The following is a 20,212-nucleotide window of genomic DNA, read 5'->3' as shown; positions in this document are numbered from 1 at the left end:
TTTTTTGCAAACCTGATATCTTGAATTTTTATCAATCACATCTTTAAAGTTTGCAACATATCGATTATAAACAAACAGACATAGAAGCTGTAATTCACAGAAACCCAGTAGTATTAAATAGGCCACAAAACTGTGCTCACAGAATCTCCAGAATTATTTAAGACTCCTTGCAAAGATGCAGTTCCACAAAGCTCTGTACCCTATTCACCTGGGACCACTCCTGAAGTCAGCTTCTCCCCAGCCTCTGAAGTGGCAGTAGATTATGCAAGGTAATGAAATGTGTTTGTTTTATGGAAAATATTTTTTGAAAGATACATTCATTCAGAGATTTAGAAAGTCTATCTTTAGCTTCTGAGAGGTTGTGTGTAAACAGTTCCCTACCCTTATACGTCTGAAGAGCTGGAGCAAATGAGACTTCACTTTTATTAATAAATGAAGGGTAAATCATAGTGGCGAGGGGCACAGACTCTGGAGGCCAAAATCTTGGGTTTGAATTTGTAATCCACTGTTGGTGACCTTGAGCAATTTGCTGAACTTTTTTGTGTCTCAGTTTACTCACTTGAAAAGTAAGATGATAAGACTCATTCTCGTAAGATTGTTTTGAAGGTTAAATAAGTTAATAAACATAAAACTCTTGGAATAGTTCCATACATATAGAAAATCATGTACATATGTATACGTGTGTGTTTATAAATATATATACTAAATTAATGTATTTTAATTTGAAAATTAGCTGTAATTGAATTGCACAGAGTGACCCAGGAGTAATCAAATAATCACATGTTTAAACTTACTCGGAGAGGCTGAGGCAGGAGAATGGCGTGAACCCGGGAGGCGGAGCTTGCAGTGAGCCGAGATCGCGCCACTGCACTCCAGTCTGGGTGACAGAGTGGGACTCCATCTCAAAAAACAAAGACAAAAAAAAAAAAACTTTAACTTTCTTTTACTGTAGACATACATACATGTTGAATGAATTAAAACTTGAAGAGAAGAAAAAAGAATCTGAAGAAGAAAGTCTAGTGTTAAAATTAAATATCCAGAACAACAGAGAGGGCATATGGGAATTACAGTAGAAATGTCATTTAAATTTTCTCTTGTAGATCATTTATTGTGCTGGGTGTAAAAGACAGTGCTGACTGTATATCATTCCTTGAAAGAGTGTCCTGAAAATCATGATTGCTTCTGTTGCATTAGTAGAGTTCTGTTTTTGCCAAATGCAAATCAGAGACCTTATTCTCTTAGTTAGCCTACTTAAGTCTAGATGGAAGAAGTTTTGACATATATGATACCCTTACTGCTTAATTTTACAACACAGGAGTGGCTAAGCAAAATTCACACAAAATTTCAAGAAGGAGATCAACAGTCATTTTTTTTTTCCTTTGGCAGAATAAAACATCCACCTCTTCTCTCCCAGCTTAGAGATGTAAGTGGAATTACTTCTTTATATAAATTCAGTAAAAGATGTAAGATAAGATAAGTAATGATTCTAAAGACATTTACAACAAATAAAATTTTGGCATATATTAATTTATATTATTCTCAAAGAAACACTATGGGTATTAATTCTTAAGTATTACAGATCCTGAGACACATATTCAAAGCTATGTCAAATGATATCATAAATAGTGAAATAGTCTCAAAAAAAGTATTATGTTTTTTTTTGACTCTTGGCATTACTATAAATCATAGTACCTTTTTGTGAGCAGTGAATAAAAACTCCTATTGATCTGCAACCAGTCACTCAACATTAGTGCATTAGTGAACACTGAAATTGTTGAAATAGTGAATGATTTAGCAGAAAGTGTATTCAATTACTTCCAAGAATTATTCTATAACTACATGTAGTGTCACTCTAGAAATCCTTTAGTGCTAGAACACAGTTTCTGTTAAGATGGAGACCTCAAAAATAAAGACAAGATATTAGGGTAAGGATTTTATCAATCAGAGTCTTGGGTGTCAATATTTTCTCATTAGCATTTGCATAATAAGAGATATGGAAAAGATACTGAGAAACCTTTTAATTTTCTGTATCTACAAGTTCTATAAGATGGGATATAAATGCAAGAAGCAAATATTTCACTAAGGAAGGTGAAAGATTGAATTATTCCACTGTGGTCAATACTTTTGATTTTTGTCATTGTTTTTGTTGTATTTTTTGTTTTATTGTTTTTATTTAATACTATGATTTTAAAAGGTGTGGATTCAAGAAATAAAATGGGCTAATGTCTGTTTCTCATCCATAAATTAAGTCATTCTGCTGTGAGGAGGAGTGGAATATGAGGCAGGAAACTGAGAGTGTTTTGTAAAACTCTCTCTCATATAGGAAAGGATAAATGAAAAAATGATATTCCTCTCCTCAATCAGAGTTTCGAGGAATAGAGAGATGATTTTTGAGTTGAAACAATCAAAGTACGTACTAGGGAATCTAAGATTGATGTAAGCCTTGTACCATGGGCAGGATTTGAGTAGGTTTTCAGGAAGCACATGTTTTGTGATGAGGGAATAATGTGAAAAAATGGCTTAGTGATTTAAATATAAAAGGCAAGTTCAGAAACAATAAACATGAGTAGCAAGAGCAGAGTAGCCATGGGAAAAATTGGGGCAGATAAACTGGAGAGGTCAGATGATACAACAATATGAAAAGAATGCTGGGAATATGCATGTTTTCTGCATTTTCATGCTTTTGATTCTACAGTCAATATCATTAAGCAGGTATTGCAGGTTTAGGACCAAAATGCTCACTAAAAGGCAGATGCTAGGTAAACTCTTTCAGGGCTCCTTGGAAACAGCTCTGGGACTCAAGGCTGCTGAGATAAGAATAATGGTTAGAGCTTCACAATTAGAATCAATCAGCTCGAACAATTTTCTGCCTCTGGGTTCTCCTCCAAATTGGAGAGAGGATAAAATTGGCCCAACTTGAATTCCCTACCTAATAGGTGGCCAGGGAAAATAGAGACACTTAACCACAGACAGCTGGCAAAGGAAAACGGAGGTGATTTTGCCAAAAGATGGCAGAAGAAAGGCTTGGTTGATGAAATGAACAGATGTCCACCATTAGTGATGTGTCGAAACAGTAGGGAAGGGAGTTTTAATCATATACAACGTGGATGTGAAAAATGGGGTTAAGAAGCAGAACACTTACAAAATTGCTGTATTATAGGATGATAGGGACCCTACCCCTCTTCTCATTGTGCTCTAGGAATTCTGAATACTTGCAGGCACTACCTCTGATTTTTCTGTTTACATAGCTTTAACCTTTAGCATTACTGTTCCCTGTGCTTGAGATACTTACCTTCCCCTTATTGGTTTTCATACCTCCGCTTAATATTTCCATGCTCACTTTTAAATAACCTTCTTTATCAGCTTCCCCAGCTGCTTCAGACAGACCAGTCACTATGATTTTATTTATAACCATATCTATCTATGTTACTTTTACTAGATATAATGCCTGTCATGTCTTTCTGTGGCCCAAAGCAGCAGATTCAAGAATTTCCTGTGGTTGTATCATCATACTTTCTTTCACCTTATCCTGGACTCCACTGATGGCAGCAGGATGACCTGAAAGCAGCCAGTAGGATGACCAGCAGTCTATGCGTTCAATCATTCTGTCTACTGTCAGAACGTAACAAGCCTGTCCAATGGAACAAATGCTGGAGAAGGTTAATTGAATTAAATTCAGATTTAAATAGCTACACGTGGCTAGTGGCTACCCTGTTGGAGGAAGCATGTCTAAAAAGAACAACTAAGGCCACAATAGGAATTACAGAAGCAGAGACAAAGATGAGCCAAGTCACAGCTGTGGCCAAGAAGATATCAAGGCATCCATGGCATAAGGGGATTATTAAGGACTAAATGTCTGTGTGCCTCCCTCCAAATTCATATGTTAAAATTCTAATCCCCAATATGAAGATATTAAGGATTGGGAGGTAATCAGGTCATGAAAGTACAGCCATCATAAATGGTATTAATGCCCTTATAAAAGAAACCCCAGAGAGTTCTCTCATCTTCCTTCAGTTATCTGAGAATACAATAAAACAAAAGAAATGCAACCTAGAAGAAAGCTCTCACCAGAACCTGACTGTGCTGGTACCCTGGTCTCAGACTTCCAACTTTTAGAACTGTGAGGAATACATTTCTGTTGCCTATAAGCCTCTCAGTCTATGACACTTTGGTGATAGTAGCCTGAACAGACTAAGCTAGTTTATTAGTCAGGGTTCTCTAGAGGGCGAGAACTAATAGACCGTGTGTGTGTGTGTGTGTGTGTGTGTACATATATATATGTATATATGTGTGTGTGTGTGTGTGTGTACATATATATGTATATATGTGTGTGTATATATGTGTGTATATATGTATACGTATATATGTATATATGTATATGTGTATATGTATATGTATATATGTATACATATATATGTGTGTGTATATATATGTGTGTGTGTGTGTGTGTATATATATATATGAGTTTATTAAGTAATATTAACTCATGCAATCACAAGGGTCCCACAATAGGCCATCTGCAAGCTAAGGAGCAAGGAAGTCAGTCTGAGTCCCAAAGCTGAAGAATGTAGAGTCTGATGTTCAAGGGCAGGAAGCATCCAGCACGGGAGAAAGATGTAGGCTGGGAGGCTAAGACCATCTAGCCTTTTCACGTTTTTCTGCCTGCTTTATATTCTGGCCATGCTGACGGCTGATTAGATGGTGCCCACCCAGATTAGGGTGAGTCTGCATTTCCCAGTCCACTGATTCAAATGTTAATCTCCTTTGGCAACACCCTTACAGACAAACCCAGGATCAATACTTTGGATCCTTCAATCCAATCAACTTGACACTCAGTATCAACCATCACAGCTATGAAAGAATAGAAGTGTTAAACCAGGATGGTATAATGAATAACCACTCAGTTCCCTGAGGGAAGGCTTTTCAGCTGCTGAGATAGACCCTGAACTTTCGTACTTCTCATAACTATAGAGACAACCTTAGAATGTCTCAATTCTTTGAGAGGGCACCAAATAATGCAATTCTTTAATCATAAAATATACAGATTTTTTTCCAGGGAGACAGAGAGCAATCACTTGGGGGTTCATCTTCTTACCACTATCCCTGATACATTCAATTTCCTACACCCTCATCCTTCATTCCCCAAACTCCTCCTTCATGTTCATTCCTTCTCTATCATTTCCCTATCAAAAACCACTTTCAATTCTTCACTTCTTCATATTCTCTCAGATCATCCAGCCTACATATGCTGCTATCTTTGCCTGAAAATCTCCATCCTTCTACTCCCAACTGTGAATTATCATTCCTGATCGTGGATGCCTCTTTCTCTCAGTGGCTATTTTTGCTGCAGAAATTCAAAATAGATGTCCCACACATTAGTCCAAAGAACCTTTATTCTCTTTGAACATACCAAGTACCAAGTGTCATGTGGTTCTTGTTAATTTTGATAATTTTTCCTCTAGATTACCTCCCACCTAGATTATAACTCTATAAGAGAAGGAGCAAGCCATATCTTGTTCACCACTGAACTCAAATATCCAGCATTGTATATATCTCATTTATTTTTGTTAAGCTAATAAATTGCATCCACATTTCATGGAAGAAATGCACAAAGTCAGAAAAATTCAGGAAAAAGATATGAGCAACTTTTCTGCAAGGTTATGATACATTTTTAGAAAGTGTTTCCTTAATTACATTACTCTTATGTATTTGATAGTGAGGATAAACAAAGCTAGAATGACAGTGACCATTTTCCTAGATGACTTTTCCAATTGGTCGTCAGAGAAGACTGAGAGATAGTATCACACCTGGAGAAGACTAAGAGATGGTATCACATCCTTGAGAAGATGTTGCTTATTGCAGTATGCTTTCTGATTTGAATCTTAGCCTAGAAATTTTTCTCTGCCTCACACAGTTATAAGCAGGACTTCATATTGGTTAAAACAGAATCAAATTACAGATAAAAATGCGTTTTCAGTTAATAGGAACATCCAGACTTTCCTAGATAGACGTTGACCAAGGTACGAGTGAAATATATCTGTTCCACCTAATTCCTCCATGCTGGTGATTGTAAATCTGTGTGAGGAGAGTGATACCTCCAGGAATTCTTTCCCATCATGGTGTGCATGAACAAGTATGCCAGAGAACAAGTCCTTTTTTTTTTTTTTTTTGTAGTGAGTCCAGTGAAAACAAGCAATGCAAATGCTGTTTCCAAATTAACTTCTGGCAATTCAGCTTTGATTCACTATCCTGAATAATCAGGATTTTACATTTGCAACTCAGGTTGAAATTAACCCTGAAGATATTCTTCTGTATACATTTCTTCTTGCCCTTCTTGAAGAGTTAAAGTATAAATTGGTACCTTCATCTGAATTGAAACACCAAAGCAATGTATGATTCTTTGTCAGTGTTGGGCTTGATTACAATAGAATGAAGATTATTTTTCCACCCATGACACTGTCATTATAATCTTCTGACTTATATTTATAGTCAAGTGGGAGTGATTCTCTGATGACTTAGAGCCTTTAAAGCTGAGGATAACAAAATGCTGGCTGAGAAGCACATATAAATCCCAAGCAGAGAGAAAAATCAAGCCACCAGTTACACTATTTGTTTTCATCTAATAAAATATAGAGAAAAATAGAAATAATGAGTTTGGAGTATTCTTGGCAATTTAAGGAAAGAAGTCAACAGGCAGTATACTAAACATCTCTCTCTGAGCCCCAGGAATTGACATAGCAGGGGCATACAAAAAAAGATTGTTTGAGTATTACAAAAAAAGATGGTTCACTGGAGGCTGACTTTCTCTAGATAAGAGCAAGATTGCTCATCCATTTCATCCTCTCTTTGCCAGTAACATCTGTAGCCTTGAAGCAAATTTTCCAATATGGTAGCATTATTCTCAATTGCCATTTTTCATTTCTTAATCATCTATGGACTGACAGTAGTATCTCAGTACCTGTCCCATTCAACTGATAATTTATCCTTTTTGCGTTCAACTATATTTCCAGATTATTTTAGTCAATGAGAATATTGTTTCTTAGACTAGATATAGATTTATATAGTAGTTTTTTCAATAGCTTCACTTTTGGAGGTTCAACAAAATCAACTCGCCCCATCTACAACAAAGCTGAAATCTATAATAATTCTCAGATTAAGGCTTTAGAGATAGTCATACTGGTGAATCCAAATAGAAATATCCAGTGAATATGCTGAAGCACCTATTCATAGTTTCTATGTTGATCACCTAATTATTAGGTTTGTTGTAGTAGTTCATTTTTTTGGTATGATTGTGTGCTATATAATACTTCCCTCAAAACATAAGCTTCACATTTAATTTACCAAGTTAAAAGTGTTCACATTTAGCCTTCGTATGAATATTATTTCCTTTGCGTTAGTTTAAAAACAGTCTCTGAAGTTATTTAACATATCATTCACTTTGCTGGGATAGAAAACAGCTAATGTGAAATGTCATAAGAGAATGATAATTGAACATTTTTGAAATACAATTTTCTTTGGGGGCATGATCAGATAAAGAATGTCCAATGCTTTAACATTAAGTGGTGTCTTTTACTATTGTTAAATTTATTCACTGAACTACCCATAATTTTAAAATATTATCAAAATGCCCGCTTTTTCATATTGTTAATATAAAATATGTTCATTGTGTACAATTTGGAAAACACAAACAATAATTATAAATAAACTCCAAGAATGCTGTTATGTTCATCATAGTATTTCTTTTTATTTTGTGCATATCATGCTCTAAATATGAAACTTCATACCTTTTTTAATTTAACATAATATAATGAGAACTTATCCATGATATTTAAATACAAGTATGTTAAAGTTTTTGATCCAATAGAAAATAGCAAATCTCCCACCTCTAATCCCAAGTGGGCACTTCTAGAATAAGACACTCTTTTTTATTTTTTTAACTTTGTAAGTGGAGGATGATTACCGCATTAGAATATGAGATTTTTTTCCAGTGGCCTGAGGACTTTGTGCACATTGACCTGCTTCTCTTACAGAGTCAAACTTTTGTGATCTAGGGGTGAGATTTTTTACATAACTAGTCAATGGGAAGCTGGTCAACGAGAAGGAAAGACTGATAACTAGGGTGACCTCATAATTTAACTTTTAAGCATGAATAATAATGAACGTGTTGGAAAAGCCATAAACCAGCACTGTTCTAGGCAAACAGGAACATATTTAAGGAAGGCATAAAAAAGGAAATTTTAGTAATAAATTCTAAAATTCATATCAGTTGAAATCATTTTGGGTATACCATGGTCAGTAAACTAAAATCTATTGGCCAAATCCAGCCCCACTGCCTATTTTGTATGTCTTCTCAATGAAGAATGGTATTTATGCAATTAAGTGATTGAAAAAAAAATCTTAAGATGTGATTCTTTCTTGTCATATAATACCTACACAATATCCTTCATTTTGCATCTTGAATTACAAAGCCTAAAATGTTAATAATCTGGCCCTTTATAGAAAAAGTTTGTCACTCTCTGTATATGCTAATATATTCTACTTTAATCATTCATATTGTTTAATACTTTGCTACTTATCCATTTTTCTGATTTGGTGGTTCTCACAACTAAGTAAAATATGGACTCTTGTAATGAAAAAAAAATCTTTTCAAACTCCGGAGAACACAGTTTTTCACACAATAGGTGAGTAAACATTGACTTACAAAGCAAACTTTCATTCTATGAAACTCAGTTTCAGCTGGGCACGGTGGCTCATGCCTGTAATCTCAGCACTTTGGGAGGTCAAGGTGGGTGGATCACGAGGTCAGGAGATTGAGATCATCCTGGCCAACATGGCGAAACCCCCTGTCTACTAAAAATACAAAAATTAGCTGGGCGTGGTGGCTCGCACCTGTAGTCCTGGCTGCTTGCGAGGCTGAGGCAGGAGAATCGCTTGAATCTGGGAGGTAGAGGTTGTAGTGAGCCAAGATCGCACCACTGCACTCCAGCCTGGTGACAGAGTGAGACTCTGTCTCAAAAAAAAAAAAAAGGAAAAATATGCCGAAATATTACTTTGATTATTACATTAATAAAACTAAAAAAATTCTTCTAGAATACCTAGACCCCTAAAAGTCTGTCTTCTCTCAGTGGACCTCAAATGCCAGTTTAAGAAATAGCTATTCTAGCATATTCCAGCTGTACTGTAGGATCTGGAAAAGCATTCAAATAATTATTTTCCTTTAAAGCCAGGTGATAAAACTATAAATAAATAATCTATGCAACTACTTACTTTATTTGTTTCTACTCTTGGTCTCACTTCCTCTACATAAATGTGTTATAAAATGGTTTAAATATGCGGTCAAGTTTTTATAACTATCCATAAACTTGCAATAAATATATTTTGTGTAATAAGAGGTATGTAAAGCACACAGAAAAAAATGACATGATCCTATCAAGTTATGACAATTTTACTAAGTCTGGGATACGGTAATGCACTTTTAGTTAAATTGACAAAATTAAAAAATCTCGTTTTTATTTTTTTTTTTAGTTTTCTTATCAAGTGTTTCTTTAACAATGCACTTTTTATAAAAAAAAAAGTAGGCACACTCATTAACACTTTTGTCTTTCAAAACTCATTCTACTCTTTAAGATTATATTTGAAATTACTTTGTTGATCTCATGCATCTTTCTCATGACCTTTCTGGTAATGGATCATTTGAACCATGATAACTTAATGGAAAAAACAAAACTGAACATCATGAATAAACTATAAATCTTTTAGCATCATCTGGTAGTGTTGGGGACAATTTTACATTTATAAACTATTAAGCATCTTCCCACAGGAGGTTCAATAAATAAACAAAATTATTTCTGTGTGGGTCACACATATTAAAATCAACGAATGAATAAAATTTACATTTAACCAGAGACACAACAGGAAAAAATAAAATTAGGGTTAAAGGAAAGCATAAATAGCTTTCCACATTTTACATTCGTATCAATTCCTCACTCCCTGCAGCGTAGAAAATTTGTATTATCTTGGCTAATCATCTTCATTCATGCAGTTTATAAACAAGTGTTAGAGTAAAGGATAAAGATAAGAGAAAATAAACAAACGTAAGTTCAGTCCCTATTCACTCTGTTTCCTAAGAGCTCAAGTTAGCTGATATTGTAAATTTCCATTAAAATAAAGCTGCTTGGGTTGCAAATCCTCTAGACCTTGGTTAGCTATCTAACATCCCCTTGTCTGCTGGGAAAGTGAGGTTTGCTTTTGAAAGGGTAAAGGCACAGAGCGAATAACTTCTCAAAGTGTGGCAAAGGCTTTGGAATGAGGACACGAAAAGGTTAAAAATACAAAAAGAAAATTAAAAAGACAAAAGCTCAATAGACAATTTCTCTGTGAAATCAGCCGAATGAAAACTAAAGTCAATTTGGGAATTCTACACTTATCTGGTCAATTTTGATAATGTTGACAGTTGGTCATGATCATTTGAGTTCCCAAAGCTAGACTGACTTTTTATCAAGCCAAGGTCCACCAAAATCTCATTGCCTGACAGACTAGGTCAGGAGTATTAAATAGGATGAAATTTGGCTATGAGGTTTTCAAGATTTACAATTTGCTGTCTGAAACACTATACGAGTTACAATTACTGCCAGAGTATGCTGTGCAATGTCAAGTGAAGATAATTAGATGTCTATCTGCGTAATTAGTGTCCTCCTCCTGAAATTCCCACTTTAACAGATAATTATTTTATTCAGGTAAATGTGGAAAGTTTTTTTTTTTTTTCTTGTCACCATGGTAAATCATGTAAAATGTTTGGATTGGTACATAAGCCAGAAGAGGGAAAAATGTTAATATTGGTAGAATTTTGTGTTCAAATTTTTCTTAACCTGAGAATTATTAAAAGTAAAATCTGCTAGACACAGTGGCTGTAATCCCAGCAACAGAGAAGGCTGAGGCAGGAGGATCACTTGAGGCAAGGAGTTCAAGACCAGCCTGAGCAACATAGCAAGACCCTGCCTCTCCAAAAAAAAAAAAAAATCACCTGGGCAGGGTGGTGGCACGCATCTGTAGTCCTAGCTACTTGGGAGAGAGGCTGAGGTGGGAGGATCCGTTGAGCCCAGGAGTTCCAGGTGATGGTGAACTATGATCAAACAACTGCACCCCAGCTTGGAGATGGAATAAAGCCCTATCTCTAAAAATTAATTAATTAAAATAAATTAAAAATAAGTAAAAATAAATAGAAGTAAAATCATCCTTGATAAATGGCTTATCCAACTACAGCTTACATTGCAGATATGAGACTTTTGAGATAAATCTTATAGTAAATGTAAAGTATTGCTGTGAACAGGTAAAGTCAAGCTTGTAAGTTATGAGATGAAATTCTTCCAATGAATCAGAGATGGTAGAATAATCAAATCTACGCCTTGGAAGCAGTTCCATACAGGTTTTTTTAGCCATGTTTTTTCCCCTCTCTTATGTGAAAATTTAAAGTCTACTTCATAGTGATCTTATTTTATGTACTGTTCCATTAAAATATGTACTCATGTTTAGCTGTCACCACCAGAAAAGCAGAAAGCCAAAATGAATGGACATATCATTTCTTCACCCCATTCCAATTTGAAGTAGACTTTCTCACCATACTTCACCCTAATTCTTTCTTTAGAGAAGAAAGGCTGCCAGTCAAACTCAATTTACAGAGATATCTTTGATTCAAGAAAGTATACGTCATCCAATATAAATAAAACATATTACATTTTCACATAAGAGAGGGGAAAAAACTGGTAGAGAAGCCTCAGGTAAAGATCTTTAGAATATTTTTTCACATTGGTAGATTTTAGCATTGCTATTGTGAGATGGGACAGAAATTCCAAGCAATCTGTTAGTATATATAGAAAGTATTTTCTTTCTCTTTTAAGTCTCTGAATTGGAAAAAAGGCCATAATTGAGAGATTGGAGAAGAGAAGGTGCTTACTTGAATAGACACCAACTTAATAAATAAAGAAGATAACTATAATAGTTAAGGACATAATTTTATAACAAATAGCAAGTGGAATGATTAAAAATGATAATAAAATATTGAAAAATGTAAAAAGTAGAGAAAGTCCATTAAAGAAAAAATAAGTTATCAAAGTAAAAATTATATTTTTCCTTTATTTTGTCTACATTTTGCATGATTTTTTAAAGCCTATAACTTTTTTGTATTTGTTATTAAGTTAGATTAAAAACAAATATTTCCAAAACAAAGATGTATTTTGATTTAGGATTACTTTTATCTTAAATGTGAAATTTCTGTAGGTGCCTCTGAAAATAAATCCATCTTCATATTAATGATGGTAAGTTCCTTTTTCTGCCATACACTTTAAGATAATAAGCTAGCTAGGTAAATGTCTCAGGAATTATTTTGATGAAACTGAAGGATCCGAGTTCTATTCCATCATGAGGCAAAGTAATGTGACAGTTATGCATGGTCCCCCCCCAAATCAACAGTTGTTGCCACATTAGCCTCCTTGTTGTGTCTTAATTTACAAGGAATCAAACCATCTTAAATCAAACTGTTACATGCATCCATTCACTTTTCGTCCAATCAAAACTGAATTACCTGTCAACAGAGAAGTACACTTACAAGTGTGAAACCATTTGACCATGTTATATTTTAATTTGCAGAGACAAAAATGACAAGCAATTTATTTACATAAAACTGTACAAAAGCAAATTAAATTATGTAAAGTATTTCATAAATAGTTGGACGAGTGTTTAATACATTTCGCCATGTTAAGCATAGTTGCGTGCATAGTGACTCATAATAAACGATGATAAATTGTTCTCTGCTTCACTATCAACATCCAAGTAGCAGAACAATAGTCAATGATTAACATTACAAACAGATCGTACCACACTGAATGCAAGTGCTTTAAAATGTAGGAAAAGTCTGAAAGTAAACCCTAGGTAGCTGAACAAATGATGCCTTCCTCCAGATGTTATCATTATACCTTCACCTAGGTCACAACTAACAAGCTTTACTATATTCGTGATCATCCTCACTTTTTATTTATTTATTTATTTATTTTTGCTTAAGGACACATTTTCTTATTTATCACTGAGAGCATATACCTAAGATTATTTAGGTCTTTAGATTTCTCATGACTGTTTTTGGATGGCTGTTTGATTCTTGACAATTTCTTCTGGTCTGTGTGTTTCATTCTATTTTCCTACAAGACAGCTTCCTAGGGTAGTGTTTCAGTCAGACATCCTCAGTACCATCTTAGTTCCTCCTCCCATAAAAATAATGCCTCCCTTGTTTTCTGAAACTCAGGCAGCAGGCCAGTCAGAAACCATACAGAAATGATATCTGGAGATTCAGAAAGAGCAGTAGATTTTAGATTGAAGCTACAGACGTTTTAATACACATAAATTTATATAGTTACTCAATTTATAAATGTGTCCTAATGTATAATGCATGCAAAATTCACTTGAGAGTCTTGTGTACAGAAAACAAATATGGTTTATATACTGTACAACCAAAATGAAACTGTAGCTAAAAGAAACAAAACAAAAAAGAAATAAAGAATAAAATTCTAAATCAATATTTTACCTTGCCAAATGGACTGATTTCACTCCTGATAGTATCTCTGTGTTACACTTACAATGAACGCTTTCATCTTCTAGTCAGATTTAAGCAGCCCATATTAATGCCTTAATTTTGCTTTATGACATAACAATATTTAAGACTGGTCCATTATCTGAGTTTGTCAGAAGGCAAATTTTTAATATATTATTTATTATTTTCAGAAAATAAACATGGACAAATATACAGGATCAAAAAAGTTGGGAATAGCCCATTTCCCCTCATTGTCCAAACCCAACAACCGTTTTTTTACCATAACAACAGGTATAAAAGGCACAGTTGCTTATTTTGCATTCACTCATTTATTTTTTTTGTTTCTTTTTATTGATTTTTTTTCAAAAGCACTCTATATATGGAGTGGCACCAGATTTAACCTATTTAAAATAAAAGTCATACAAACACAAAATATATTTCTGTGTCATGCCAGCTCATTATATAATAAATGTTATGATAGCTAATTCTACTAGAATTACTGTGAATACTTACAGTACACTGAATTTTATTCTTTCACACCCATTTTAGTTCTAAAGAGAGGTTCATGAGTTAAATGACAATGGCATGGCTATCTTGAATGGGGTGCAAACATCATTGGGGAATGCAGATCCAATTAATCTGAAGGTCCGGTGTGACCTGTATTAGTTTTATAGACAAGAGAAGGGTTTAAGATAGAGAGAAATGAGCTATCAGTGGTTTCAATGTCTCATGAAAGAAAGAAATGCATTTAAAAAAAAGTTTGTCAAACATCTGTGTTATGCAATTGAGTATTTTCTTTGTAACGTGCACCAAAAAATATGTATACATTTCATAAGTATCTTTAGAAGTATTTTGTCTTAATAGGTACTTACAGATTATACAAGGCAGCACTGCTTTAATGCAGTTTCCTAACAAAGTACTAGAATTGCATCTTTCCATAGTGTAAATAATAATCAAACATAAACATGTTCAATTACTGATATTTTAGTCCAATGTTTTTTGTTTCAATTACATATCTTTTTGCATCCTACCTATTATACATAAACTAACATCAAAATGAAAACTCCATTTAAGAAAGAGCATAAGGAAATGACCCCCAAAGTGTATCCCACCAAACAGAGAAGTGGTTTTCAAAGATAAGTATTTTGAGGACCTATAGTGAATTATCAACCTATATTCCAGGCTGTGTCACTTTATAGTCTAAGAAATTCTGCAAAGCATGAAACTACCCAAAGCTACATTGTTTCTACAGTTTGCTAGAGAGCCATCAAGGCTATGCCTTAACCAGCTTACAAACATTCAGTGATGTTTGTTCTCTTCACACCTGTTATTCCCTATTCTGTCCATGGATTGTCACTTTCATCTGAATGTCCCAGCTCAATTTTCAGCCGTATAAGGTTATCCTCTATAGAGTGAGTAGCTCAAAATCTGCATATTCTGTTTCTTTTTATTGCACTGGGAAAACTCTGCTTTCACCTTTGAGATATACATCCTGTGAAAAATGTCACTGCCCAAAACTCCTTTCTTTCATGTTCAGTCTAGATTTGTTTAAAACGTATATTAAATAATGTTCAAATCACATTAGTGATAAAGTCAACTAGGGTGTCACCTTGTTTCAATGTTATGAGCCTCAGAATATTTCTATATTGCACACAATTCAAAATTAATGCACTTTTGGTGCATCAAAGTGTGCACTGAACAAGTAAAAAATGCAATTGTAATTTAAAATGTGGATAAAAAGAGCAGCAAGCATAGCCTGGATTCTAAAATGATAATCGTGGACTTAACTAAGACTATATGCCAATGCATCTTTCTTAACCTATCCATGATCCATAGATACTATTTTAAAACATGGAATCTTCCCTGTTAATATTACCTGAAACTAAAATTGAACCTCAACCAATTGCCTATTATAATACCAAAAATATATCTCACTAGTTTTCATTCTTTGAGCTTTCAAATAAAATCCATTTTAAAAGAAGGAACATTTTCCTGGGCACTATAAAATGAACTAGTGTTTGATTGTTTCCGTGCATACATGGGTTCAGTTGCTTTTGTTACTTAATGGTTTTCCACGTCAAGACCAAATCAACTTCATGATTTCCCTGATCTGCCATATGATCTTTGGCCTTTGGATGATACAATTGCTCAAGCTAGTTAATAATAGTGGTCTTGTTCTGAAAAAATATATATAATTTTTAGAAGTCATAATTAGTGAAATTGATACATGTAATCAAGACTGTGTGTACACTGAGAATATTTGGTGAATATATGGAATTGAAGTTGATGCTCCTGACCTGAAAATAACAACATATGCCAATTTAGGACTGCAATCACCCACTGAGTATTGTTTTGCTCTTAGTCTTTGTTGGAATATTAAAGCTTTGATCTTCCCAAAATGCTTTTTAATACAGTCCCTCTTTCTAAGGACTGTACCTTTAGAGGGACTCTATCACTTTCAAAGGATTGCCTTTGATGATGATAAACCATATTCTGATGATATGTCTGAAATACATTTTATCTGTCCTGCTTATTTTTGACCAGCCGGATGACACTCGAACAAAATCAAAGTGACTAAAATCATGCTTCAGCTTAGGGATAATGAGAGTGTTGTGTTCTGCTAATCAGGCTTCGTACAGTTACTGTGAAAGAAACTTGCAACTATCCCCCCTTTTTTTTTCTTTTCTTTTCTTTTTTTTTTTTTTTTGGAGAGGGGTGGGGAAGAGAAAGCGAGTGTTGGGAATCAGTGAAGGGGTTAGACATGCAAGTAACAAGGATGGTTTCTACATTGTACAGTAGAATCAGGCTAACAGTATCACTAAAGGCCTGATCTGGAGGCAGAAGTGGCAGGCAAAGCTTTGTCTCTTTGGTAGCCCCCTCTTTGTGATTAAACGTTTTGCTTTGTAAGGTTTTTTTGCCCCTTATTCTCCTTTTCATACATATAAAGAACTTTGCTGTTGTTCCTTTATAGCCTACAGGTAAACTTCTCTTCTAGTGAGAGTATTGACAGGAGATGGCTTATATTCCCCTGTTTTTGTAAGGGGAATATCCTCAGGGTTGGCTTCCTCATTTTTGCTGAAACTAGCTGCACTGAAGGTCTCATAGGATGAGGTCAACTTTTTGTTCAGGAGGTTCCTGTTGCGGTCACCCATGATGGCGGCCTCCCCATTGGCCAGCTTTTCCTGGCTTCCTCGTTCATCAACAGGCATGAAAGTGGAGAGTTTAGGCTGGCTCTTCTTCCTCTCCGGAGAAGTGCGGACCGGCATCCAGCAGGAGTCTGAGTGGCCATACTCATCACACTCACGAGTGCACTTCCCAGTCAGGGCTACATCCGGAAGAGGCCTTGGATCTGAAATCCAAGGAGAATAAGCCATTAGTATTTGACACTCCTCAACAGGCTCCCCTGATCTATATGAAATTGGAGGAAATATATAAATATATTCCTTACCATCTTATTTCTCATTTCCCAACACCCTCTAGCTCATCATTCCATAGGACAGTTTTTTAATCCCATGTGCATCAAAGATAAGGTTTTGCAAAGATATCCAATATTATAGAACAGGAAAGTAGACAAAATGATACATTTAAGTGTGTAGATGAAACAGATATATGTGTGTTTGTTAGAGGACAGGGACATGAGGATTGTCTCAGTTAGAAGCTCTAAATACACAGGTAAATTTGTATGGGTGCTAATATTTTCCACATCCATAAGAAAAATTATTAAATCCAAATAGACAATTTTCTGGATTTATAAATTATCCCAGAAGTGGTGTGCTTTTGCCAGTTGGATTTCTTCCTGCTTATACATTATTCATAGAATGCAAATATGCAAAACCTTATATTTAAAATACATTCTAAGACATGGGGTGACTCATAAGTAGAACCTAAATTGACAGCACATTATGTGGTAAAAAGTAAAAAGCAAGGAACCAGTAGTTATAGGTATAAGCATACCAGCAATATCACGCACCTGCCCACCCTAGCCCACATCCCCTCACCCCCCCTCCTACCATGCCAAATGACGTAATATGTGCTGATGTGTTCACATCAAAATACATAGGCCATCTTATCTGAAATGTAATGTATGGGGTGAATATGGGTAAGTTACTAAACTTTGGATGAACTAGTGTGTACTCTAATTAATGGTGCTGTCCAATGGAATGGGAAATGACTTTTACTTCTAAAAGGCTAAATCACGTACAAAGAATTCTTAGGAAACAAGATTAAAGATGACAGATAATAATTACCTGTACATATAATTGAAAGCATGTGTCTGTCTTTGGAGAATGGTTATGTATTTTCTAAATATTAAAAATGTTTTTACAGACTTTGTTTGAGAAAGAGAGAATGGGAGAGAGAAAAACCTGCTCTGCTTCAACAGATTCTGAGGCAGTAACTTGAAGGGTTTTATTTAAAATGTTTTATTGTTTTTTATTGCCAAACAAAAGAACATAATATGACTGCATTCCAGTTACTATCACATGGTATCATTTTATTACAAGGCTTGGGACTTAGAGACTGACAAATTTGACCTCTGAAAATATATTTGCAACCAGTGGAATCAGTGAGATGTGCATACGCACAATCCTAGTAGATTCATTTAAAATAGAAGAGGAAGTTATTTAAACTATTCCCAAGATATGTACACTTTCTGCTTTTGCTTCCACACACTATGCCCTGTAGTTTAACATTTGTATAGGATATTTTAGATGTTTTACTTGGCTAAATCTCCTAAATGATGGCTCTCCACTAATGTTTGTCATTTTTTCCTTCAATGATGGGTAACTGAAGTATTGACATTTGTCGGCCCATCGATTACTGAAACAGTGTCCTGGGATTTTTATGCCCTTGACTAAGCGTTCACAAGGAAATTCTAGTGTTCTACACAGGAAATCTAGAATTATCTGACCCTTTCCTGTAGGTAAAATGTAAGGTTAATTATTTATTCCAGTTTTCCATGCTGCCATTTGACTTATAAGTGAGCAGATTCTCTTAATTTTTTCATCAAAAGAAAAAAGTACTTTCCCATTCATTTTTTTCCCTAAATTGTCTGTTTCTCAAATATGTATTTTAGATGCATTATAAAGATAAAATTATTGACAAATTTTATTAATGAGTTTTGTAATCTAGTTGGTTTAAATGAACAAACTGCAAGTTCTTCGAGAATATTTCCTATCTTGGGATACTCTTTTTTTTTTTTTTTAAACCTGACCTAAATACTTTGAACAGGGGGAAAAAAGGATAGAAATGCAAAGTGTAAGATCAGGTCTGCTTTTTACTCAAACTATTTCCTTTTTTGTTTTCACTGCTTCAACAAATTCAAATTGTTCCTCTTATGACAGTGAATAGCAAGGACATGGGAAAATAATCAGGAATTTAGCTTCTAAAGTAGAAAAAAATCTTTATGAATGTGGTTGTTATTCCCTGCAGAAATGACCCAGAATTGTCTCCAATCATCTCTCCACATTTATGTCTCACACAATATGTCAGTTCACTTACACAATGACTTATACAGGTGGCTGCTTTTCAGGGATTAATTTGTGTTTTTAGTTTGATATTCATTTCACTTGTTTTCCTGTTGTTTGAAATGCATTAATAAACAGCTTGTAATTCTATATTCATGCTCATACGAGTCTTCTTACTTTTTAACTTGTGTACCTAAACTACCTATAGCCCATAAGAGATTATACTCATTTATTAAATAGATTGACTGAATCTTCAGTCAACTATAAGTGAGATGCTCTTCAGTTCTTTCCTTCAGTCTTTACTTCACAGTCTGGAATATTTTCTGCCAAAATTCATTTCCTCTATTGCTTTTAACGAAAGGCAGCTTGTCTTCTGTGCCATCATATACATGCAAGCTGCCGCATCTCTATCCAAGAAGCATGACTTTTAATGAGGATCTCCTGTCATTTCCAAAGTAAAACACTTGATTGGGGGCCACAGCAGAAGTTGACAAGCCTAATTGGCTGAGACATGTTGCAGTGTTTGTCATCAAATTTAGAAAAATAATCAAGAAGGGCTATAAGAGATTCATCACAAGCAATCAAAACTTCCAATTTTGTTGACTAAAGTGAATCTTCAAAAGAAATACCAATGATTAACAAATGCAATCTGTATCACAACGCAACTTATTAAAGAAGGGCATGAGTGGAAAAGTATTTTTCTTTGTTTACATATTTTCTTATTTTAATTATGTATGCATATATTATGAATTTTTCCAAACAAAATTTATGCAGGATCTTAGAGAAGCATCAAATGCAATTCTTTCTTCTTTCCATAAAAGACATACTTTTAAACTGTCCTATTTTTTTGTGGCATTATAGAGGAAAACCTTTCACAATTAGTAACTCTTCTTAGTCCTTCACTGAAGGATGTGTTTTCTAACATCTAAGAATATTATTTTATGCTTTAGTACTGTTCTTTTAAATTTTGATCTCAGTGAAGATGGAAGACACCTGATCACAAATCTTAACTGGCATTCAGTAAATCAATACAAATGAACAACAGGAAAATAAAATACTATTCTCTGTAAGCATTTTCCACAATAAAGCCAGTTCTTCAGAGATTTTTTTGTTGTTGTTTCTGTATTTCTCAACGCCCCCAAACCCCATCAATCATATCAAACCTTGA

The 20,212-nt window shown here is 34.6% G+C and overlaps 1 protein-coding gene across 7 annotated transcripts in view; it reads right to left on the bottom strand.

Moving 5' to 3' along the window:
* Positions 1 to 12,613: 12,613 nt before the first annotated feature.
* PCDH7 (protocadherin 7) overlaps positions 12,614 to 20,212 on the bottom strand; it is a 423,650-nt gene continuing 416,051 nt past the window's right edge. For 2 of the 7 annotated variants that reach the window (XM_055246544.1, XM_055246545.1), the window contains exon 3: positions 12,614 to 16,928. In XM_055246544.1, the coding sequence (XP_055102519.1) occupies positions 16,552 to 16,928 (377 nt within the window). In that variant the 3' untranslated portion in view covers positions 12,614 to 16,551. The remainder of the gene's footprint in view (positions 16,929 to 20,212) is intronic. The other 5 variants (XM_063619459.1, XM_063619460.1, XM_063619461.1 and 2 more) reach the window with 3 other exon arrangements.

Source organism: Symphalangus syndactylus, chromosome 16 (genome assembly GCF_028878055.3).
Source record: "Symphalangus syndactylus isolate Jambi chromosome 16, NHGRI_mSymSyn1-v2.1_pri, whole genome shotgun sequence".
Classification (NCBI taxonomy): Eukaryota; Metazoa; Chordata; class Mammalia; order Primates; family Hylobatidae; genus Symphalangus; species Symphalangus syndactylus.
Note: the sequence above shows the minus strand (reverse complement) of the source record. Positions and strands in the feature narration are given on the sequence as shown.